The sequence below is a fragment of the Mesoplodon bidens genome (genome assembly GCF_964165515.1).
Source record: "Mesoplodon bidens genome assembly, chromosome: X".
Taxonomy (NCBI): Eukaryota; Metazoa; Chordata; class Mammalia; order Artiodactyla; family Ziphiidae; genus Mesoplodon; species Mesoplodon bidens.
Window position 1 is genome coordinate 45,853,394 of NC_138163.1, and position 8,633 is coordinate 45,862,026.

General features: G+C 38.5%; 1 protein-coding gene across 3 annotated transcripts; it reads right to left on the minus strand.

Annotated features, from left to right (window-relative positions):
* Positions 1–1,127: 1,127 nt before the first annotated feature.
* On the minus strand, positions 1,128–8,410 carry NXT2 (nuclear transport factor 2 like export factor 2). 3 transcript variants are annotated; one of them, XM_081222893.1, is made up of 5 exons: positions 8,267–8,410; positions 7,233–7,317; positions 6,175–6,261; positions 4,430–4,574; positions 1,128–3,535 (listed from the first exon to the last, which is right to left on the minus strand). In XM_081222893.1, the coding sequence occupies exons 1-5, from the start codon at positions 8,362–8,364 to the stop codon at positions 3,354–3,356; spliced, it is 597 nt and encodes a 198-aa protein (XP_081079019.1). In that variant the 5' UTR covers positions 8,365–8,410; the 3' UTR covers positions 1,128–3,353. The 3 variants fall into 3 exon arrangements, with proteins under 3 accessions (XP_081079019.1, XP_081079020.1, XP_081079021.1); XM_081222894.1 differs by lacking the exon at positions 8,267–8,410 and adding an exon at positions 7,440–7,597; XM_081222895.1 differs by lacking the exons at positions 7,233–7,317; positions 8,267–8,410 and adding an exon at positions 6,985–7,179.
* Between the last annotated feature and the right edge of the window lie 223 nt (positions 8,411–8,633).

Below are 8,633 nucleotides of genomic sequence, written 5' to 3' on the forward strand. Positions count from 1 at the left end.
TGTTAAATAAAAAAGCTAAATATGCCCTACCATCTCCCCCTAAATATGTAAGATTATATTAAAGCACATCCATGCTTATCTTTTCTATCCTATATTAAATCAAATTATAACAAAAATCAGCAAATGAAGTCCCCTGCTAACAAATTTCCTACATTAGTAATTTCGGGCAAGCCAATCCAGCAACATTCCAGAATAAAAGAACTCACGGTACCTTCTTGGCTTTTATTTGACTTCTTGCTCCTTTCCCAAACACTGCATTTACCCTTTAACCTCATTGGGAGTATCTTTTTAGACACATTACATACATTACTAGGGAATTTCCAAAAACTAGGAAAATGCTGATTCCAATTCACCAAAGCACTTACATGCTTAAATAAGGTCTGCAGCTCTTCCAGCCTTATGAGCTAGACATGAAATGCAAATAACTTGGTGACAGAGTTTGTCATGAGTCATTAGCCTCTTAAGCTTACAGTCTTTTCCTTCCACGAATGCCTACAAATTTACATGGAAGTAGATTCCTAACCATTTTTATCTAGGCAAAATTCATTACTGTATTTCATCAATCTAAGATGCCATCAATTGTAAGACTCATCAGTATTTTACGAACCACTGGGAAAAGAAAAAAGGCCAATTAAAGTATGCTTTAGCATCAGTTTAAAACACACCAATTTCAGGGATATTAAATTGTGAAAAATACGTGCCTCATGAAATACAGGATGAAATACAGGAGCTGATTTTAAAGGCTGTTGCCTCTTCTCACTCCTCAAGTGTCTGCCGACATATTTTTAATGTAGAATTAAAGTTAATGGGACCATTTTTTTTTCTGAAAATGAACTTTTGGTTTCACTGCCTTCTGGATATAATATTTTGGCTAGTTTTTCAAGGTTGAAATTTCCAACATTTTACCAGAAACGTCACTGTTACTTCAAACAGATGATCTCAGGAATGTGAATATTTGGTAGGAAAAGAGGAAGAACGAGGTAGACTAGAGAAAAGACAAAGTCCAAGTTGTCAACCATTGTTTTCAACATTCTAACTTAAAATTTTTAATAAAAACGTTATATTTGTAAAAAGGAACAAGCAACTGTTCTGGAGCCTTAAAAAAATCAAGAGACCTTAAACCAGGCTTGAGAAAACTCTTACAAGGCAAATTTTATTTTTTCAAGTTACAAAAATATGTCCATGTCAAAAATACAGTCTAGTCCATGTAAGAGTAGTTCCAGCCATTTAAAAGTTATACAGAATTTGGAAAAAGCAACTCATATACAAGTCTTAAAACACTGAATTTATGAACAGTATACAACCACTCATTTTAGTTATTGCTTGTTATATGCAGCTTTTACTTGAAACTGTTCCTCTTAAGGGAAAGGGCAATATTTGGGCAATCTGATTGTTTTTTTCTAAAGCTGTGGTTTTAAAAGCCAATCCAAAATTAGAATAAACTTACTTTGAGTAGAATATAATGTGTAAATTTTAGTCAGTACTACAAGAAGGTAGGAAGGTGTGGTCTAAATTTCAGTTCCATCCCCTTCTACTTAATTCTATTTTGCTAATATATCAGAAATGTAATGTGTAGTTTGCGACAAGAGTAAATGAATCACCAATTTTCAAATTAAATGACAAGAAACATTAACTTTGAGTTGCAATGTAGAAACAAAGCTGGCACACCTAGTGTAAAAACATGAAAACAACAAATTCAAGAATGGAGAAACATTTAAAGCTTAACCAAAAACCAAAGCTAGATTTCTCTTTAGATGTTGAGACATAAAATGAATGAACTGGTTCTTTTGAAGTTTATGGGCTTATGAAGATCTGCTGTTCTGTTTTCTCTAAAAAGACAAAGTGTTAGCCACATAACAGGAACATGTTTTATAACAGATCTATTTGCTCAATGCCATATGGAAGAACAAATCATGAGATTAAATAATTTTAAGTAGTAAAAAGACCATGCAGTTGACAGTGTAAACACAGAGAACAAATCACTCACTTTGGGGGTGGGTAGTACATAGGAGACTTTTGGCCTGAAGTTCACATGGAAGACTTAGAAGTTAAGGGTCCCAAAGAGGGAGTGATGGCTTTGTTTCCAACTTTCCTGTCGGACCCTGTTGCAGGGTCAGGCTTATTGCTGACATTTCACCCCCATAAGTTCTTGAATAAACGGAGACATATACTGTGAGAAGTATGAGGTGAACTGGAAAAATCTTTAAAAATAATTCTTAGAACAAAAGTGGCCTTCGTGACCATTTGGTTAGGATACTTATTACTTTGATGACTTAAATCCTAAAATTAGGCTACATTTTTAGAATGTAGAGGTAGAAACAAGTACCAAAAGTGTACCGTTTGGCCACCCCGCCTTGCTTTTGGCCAACCTCGGATCTCTACACTTCTCACTTCTCATTCTCCCATTAGAACTCTTAGTACTACTACGATTTACTATCTAAAGTGACAGACCTGGAGCTGCCAAGAAAAAGCTTTCTTAAGAAGCAGCCGCATAGCACAGGGAGATTAGCTCAGTGCTTTGTGACCGCCTGGAGGGGTGGGATAGGGAGGGTGGGAGGGAGGGAGACGCAAGAGGGAAGGGATATGGGAACAGATGTATATGTATGAGTGATCCTCTTTGTTATAAAGCAGAAACTAATAAAAAATTAAAAAACAAACAAAAAAAAGAAGTTTTGCTTTTAAGCCACTGATTGTATCTAACACTCAGGTATCAATCGAGAACATTTTACACCTCTCTAGTAGATTAATTCACTTAAGAAAACATGCCAACATAAAAAAAAACACACCTACATTACTTAACATAAAAACACTACTGAACATCTCTACATGCCATTCTAGTATGTCAGAGTACTTATGTAAACCTAAATTAGTAATGTGTTCATTGAACTGATTTGAAAAAGCCTCATATTTAAACTGCATTACCAGTGTTTACCAAAAATAGGTACATGTTGTACTACAAAATTAGCCTAATAAAAAAAAACCACTCCAGCTTCCTCGCAGAGAGTTACATTGTGCTGATATCCCATAGACAGTACTATAAAAGGATTTCATTTTTGCAATACACTGGGCTCACAGTGAGTATATTAGTACAGAGGCCATGGGTTTAATGTTACTGTAAGAATGTCATTAGTGAAACGTATATAAGGCATGTAGAAAACTAACATTAAAGCTCTTAAGGGCAATGATCTAAACTGGCAGCTGCTAGAAAAGGTGCCGCTAGGAATAAAAAATATTAAAGAAATTTAGTTTCAGCACATATTAGTTTTTAATGCTTCCACAATGCAATGAACTACTTCTTATAAGTTTCTACTGCTGGAACTAATGGACCAAAAGAGAATGGACTTTTGCCCCCTTTAGCAACTAGCCCAATCTTGAAAACGGAAGCAGTCGCTTACAATCTTCCACACGGTATTGTTAGGAGTAGACTGAGCAGTCAGCAGGAAGTTCTGGTTGAAGTAGTGTTGTCTGTTTCCATCAAACTTCACAGTTCCACTGGTCACCACAAGAACTGTAGCCTGGGCCTGAGTAGCTTGCTCTTCACCCACACAAAAAAAGAGAAGAAGTTGGATTCTCTCTCTAAGTAAGCAGATTTTCAGGTTTAAACTACACTGCCTAAAATTTAACACTAAAAAAAGTTTCATCAACTTTCTTTACTTTGCACATTATCTTGAGCATGTGCACCCAAAGCCAGAAAACTCAATCATCATTTCAAAGATATTAACATTATTTTCAGTCCAGAAAGATTTTGGGTGCTCTAAAGTTTAAAAATAAAAAGCTTATATCTAGAATAGGACCATCTGGTTGCTGTATTTATAATTATTTCATTGGGTTTCTAAAAGAGTTTTGTCGTATTTTGCTTCTTAAGCTTTCTTTTCAAGAACCATAAAGGAAAAAAAAAATCACACTCAACTACTACTTAAGATGCTTAGGACCCCACCTAGAGGTTAATCTTATAAACTGCATCAATCTACTACCTTGAATCAAATTGTGTCTTGCCAAAAGTCATCCTTTCACATAACAGAGTGAATTTCTATGAAATTTTAATAGGTTGTAAGATAATAAAACACATTAATCAGAGATAAGGTATAATTTTTCTCTGGAGACATTTCAAGGTACAGAAGGCAACAATTTATTTAGGGAAAATAGTCGTTCCTCTCCATTAACAAAAATCATATTAAGGCTCAATTTGTCACATGACTTTTACTAAGCCATAATCACTCAATCCACCAAAACCTACTAGTGGTCCTCTGGAGAGAGATACATCTAAAGGAAGACCAAAAGTTTGATTTGACAGCTAAATTCTTCATATTTAATTTGCTCAAAAAAGTAATTATTTCTACCACTGAAAGTCGCTAGCTGCTTTTGGTGTTAAAGTTCACTGCTCACTAAAGGAAAACAAAGGAAGTATCTTAAAAGACCATGATCTTACCATGAACTGGCTGGCAATCTAGCATATTGACCTGAAACTCACTAGAAGGCAATGAGTCAAAAAACTTAGTCAGGGCTTCCAGCCCTGTTACAACATTTCCATTCCATACTAAAGTGGCCTTGTCCAGATACAGCCTGTTTAGTGCCTAAAAAGAAAGAAAAAAGAAAAAAAGGGAAAGTTTTTTTGTTTCTGGGTAAGTATTTTATAGAAATGGATTGAAAGGTTACAGGTAGTATCTAAACATTTTTATTGTTCTTCCTCCATCTCTCCTTCCCTTGCCCCCTCTCATGGGAAGACAGTGTCAACAAGGTATGTGCCTTATAACGTTGGCCTTAAATAGACATTATCCTGCTTTTAATAAACTAGGCAGCTAGCTAAATACTTTTTTTTTTCATATTTCACTTTAGCCACACTGAGAAAACTGTGTATCAAACTGGAAGATAGTTTTTTTTTTAAGTTTTGCTCTCTGTATTAAAATAAATTAAATGATCACACGTTTCAAGCTCATGCAGCCCCGAACCAGTTTTAATCTCCCTCCCTTTTCTAATCCTGTGAATTAACAAACTTGTCAATCAGGCCCTACCTGTACACTTCAATCCTAGTGTTTATATACATGTGAGTTATTTAATGTTTGAACCATTTCATGTTGTATGTGTTAGGAAGCATTCGTTTCTCTTACCACTATGGAAATAGCATATTTAGTTCAAAAGAATCAGGAGTACTTGCTAAAGCAGTGTCTTTGATAAGTCAAGTAAGTTAAAGCTCAAATAAGGCAGAATTCAAGAGTTAACTTTTTAGTCCCAGGAGTCAGTCACAGGAATTTAGTGTGTCACAGGACACATTTGCTTAGCTCTAAAATTTAACTTTGATTAAAGGGCCAACACACATCTGGACTCTGGAAATGAACTATGTTTCCTTTTTTTTTGGGGGGGGGCTACTTTGTCTTTGAAGGCACCAAGGCACAATAAACGTCCATTGTTACATCACTTGCCCCTGTCCCTTGTCATCAAATGTCAGTATCAAGAACTTTTTAATCTTCTGCCTTAACAAAATAGTTTTTAGAGATACTAACTTCTGTGCCTACAGCGTAGACAAAGTTCTCTAAAACACAGTCCTATTCTGATAAGAGACCCAGGCAAGGCTCTCGAGCACATACTGAAATAGTTACTTAGAAGATATGGCTCAGGGATAAATCACAATGAAAAAAGCTGATGAAGTCAGAACTTGCTCTGCTGAAGACTAAAAGTATCCAAGCCATGCAGATTCTGTTTGTGAGTGCCAGCTACAGCTGTGAGCTTTAATTGAAAATTATCAATTAATATATGAATTTAAAGGGGCAAATCAGGGAACAGTCCCTGTAATGCAGACCCCCTTCACTAGCATTAATACTATTTGAACCATATTGTTATACAATGAAAGGAACAAAATGTAACATATTTAAGTAAATATACGTTGGGTCCCATGATAAGTGCAGTAGTTAAATTAATTCCCATTTACCACCCTAAAAAAAAATGAGGTTAAGAGAGGTTAGCAACTTGCCCAAGGTCACAGAGCTTGGCAAACACAAAGCTGGGGTATGATTCCAGAGTCCATACTTCCATAATGCCATACCAACCCTTCCTTAAGCAATGTGCTTTTAAAGAACACAGCTATCACTTATGCAAGTCAGATGAATGGCTGGATCAGAAAAAAAAAAGAAAGAAAGAACTGGTATTTAATAAAGAGTAGTAGTCTATAACACTCACCTGTCTTCTCTTGTCCATTGTCTCATAGTAAATATTGACAAATTCCTCAGCAGTTTTGCATGCCTGATCTACATAAGTTTTAAACTCCTACAAGAAAAATTTCATTAAAGTGTACATTACCACCCCTCCAATCCCTCACAAACACAAAATCACCAACAAAAGCTGATGATTTATTTCAATCACTTTGTAGCTCCATACACAGTCCACATTTTTCCACATAAATTTGAACATTTTTAACGTTAGGGCTCAAGTTTCCAATTTTCATTCTTTTTAAGGAGGTAACTTTAGGACATATTCATCCTTGATTAGTCAATTTCACTTTTTTTCTTACTTTAAATATAAATTTATAATCTTTGCTTGGCAACTGGTACTTTAGGCTTCCAGTATTTTACAAAACATTTACCTTAATAAAAATTATGCGGTCTGAACCTTAAAAAAAAGAGAGAGACGGGGCGGGGGGCGGGCGCGGATTGCCACTGAATAAATTAGGAAACAAGCGAGAAGTTATTCAAAAGTAGTTGAATGGGAAAAAAAATAGAATAAGTTCAATGAACTTGTTTGAAAAGCTAGGTACTTAGGAAACGTCCTCACATTACGTAAAAATTCACCGGCGTTTGTACAGGATTTTAAAACCGAAGCAAATAAATGCTGTTGCGGTTTTCTCCTTCAGGAAGATTAAGTACTTTCTTCCCCAGCCATTTACTAGCCCAGCCTAGTATTTGAATGAAGAACTAGTTTCGTTTCTGTCTCTGGCAACTGAAAGTTATTTAGATCGAGAAAAGATTAGATTACAAGCCATAAGCAACAGACCCCAACATTCCGGACTCTCGCTAGTTCCCATCTCAGGGTCCTTTCCAGGATCGGAAAAGCGACTTCACGGCCCTGGAGGTGGGGGGTCGGGGGACAGTGGGGGCTGCAGAGAGCGGGCCCCGCCCCCGGCGCCTGGCGGGCCGGACCCTGATTCGCCGCTTGACCACGTGACCAGCAGCCAGCCCGCCCCAGAACCCCTCCCCTCAGCCGCCCGCTCCCGGGCACCCTGCCGCCGCCGGGGCACTCACCATGGGCGTGGCCATTGGGTAATTGAAAGCAGCGTGTTCCCCCGGGGACGGATTCTCAGCGTCCTGTCCTGTACAGCTCTGTTGGCTGCGGGATGATCATATACTTAGGAAGACAGAGAAACCCGCCAAACCCACAGAATTCTCTGCCCGCCCATTCTCTCCCGGAAGCAACTCGGTCCGCTGTTAAAAGCACCCCGATGTACCAACCTTAAGTTCAATTCTCTTCAGTTCCGACCGTACCCTCCCGTCCGCTTCAGGTATTCACTCGTTTGATACTTATTAACTTAGTCTGGAAGAAAAAAACACTCTGCTTTTGTAGCTGGACAATTTTAACAAAGTATCCATTTCTCCAACGTGCCCAAGGACAGCAAAAAAAGACCTATTTAAGGCGTCCAATGGGGAAACTTCTTTGCTCCAGGAGGTGGGGCCAGGGCTAGGTGAACACCAGTGAGGAACGCTAGGAGACCTGCCTGACCTGTAGCTAACAGGAAAAAAGGGTGGAGCTTGAGGAAAAGCGTGCAACCTTACTGCGCATGCCTGGTAGACAAAGGGCTTAGAGTTCTGGAACCTTCTGGAAAAATCAATCTTCACCGAATTAAACCCCAGCATCTCAGTCGTAGTCCTAAAATCATTCGCAATTTTGATTTGGCACTATTCTGTGGAAAAGGTTCGTTTAGTTCTATTCTGAAAGGTCTTGCAGACCTCAAATGAAGATTAGTCTCTAGGGCTATTCACCACCTTCCTCAACGCACCCTCTAAAAATATTTAAAATTTTACCGAGTGGTGACCGCAAGCAAGGTACTTTTCTAAGCATTTGAACCCCATATTCACTTCTTACAATAACGCTATGAGGTAATCATCTCTGTTATATAGTTAAGACACAGAATGATTAAGTAACCTGCTTAGGGTCACAAACTGGGATTCAAGCTCAAGCAATTTAACTACCACTACAACCGGACTCGACTCCCTAGCGTCCTTCAAAACGGCTCATCTCAAAGTCCCCAACAAATCTGATATCTCGATAGTCCTACTACCTGTGGCTGATGTGTGGCTGCTCACAATTAGGACCATCACCACTTTGTTGGTGTTCTCTTCTGGCTTCTTGAGACAAGTCACTCCTGAATCGTTGCATACCTGAATCTGAATTTTCTGCAGCGGCCTCTCCTCCCGTTTCCTCTGGCTCTAGGCAGCAGCTTCCCAGCATGCCCTGCGCCCTGCTCTGAGCCCCGTTTACTGCGTCACTTCCGGTGGTGTCTTCCGCTTGAAACCTGACTCCTCTGAGGTGGTCTCACTCGCTACTTGTTTGCTACTGAGTCTCAATGCATCGCCGGCACCGCCCTCCACATCTTCTCTGGCCTCCAATTCTAAGTGTTGAATTACCCTAAGCATGTACACCAGAAT

What these genes read in the sequence shown, in the direction of transcription:
- NXT2 (XM_081222893.1), bottom strand. Translation starts at nt 8,364, where the DNA reads ATGCAACGATTCAGGAGTGACTTGTCTCAAGAAGCCAGAAGAGAACAC. An exon ending in CAGCCACACATCAGCCACAG is followed by an intron (nt 7,318 to 8,266) that starts GTAGTAGGACTA and finishes ATCATCCCGCAG; the next exon opens with CCAACAGAGCTGTACAGGAC. An exon ending in ACCCAATGGCCACGCCCATG is followed by an intron (nt 6,262 to 7,232) that starts GTGAGTGCCCCG and finishes TTTTTCTTGTAG; the next exon opens with GAGTTTAAAACTTATGTAGA.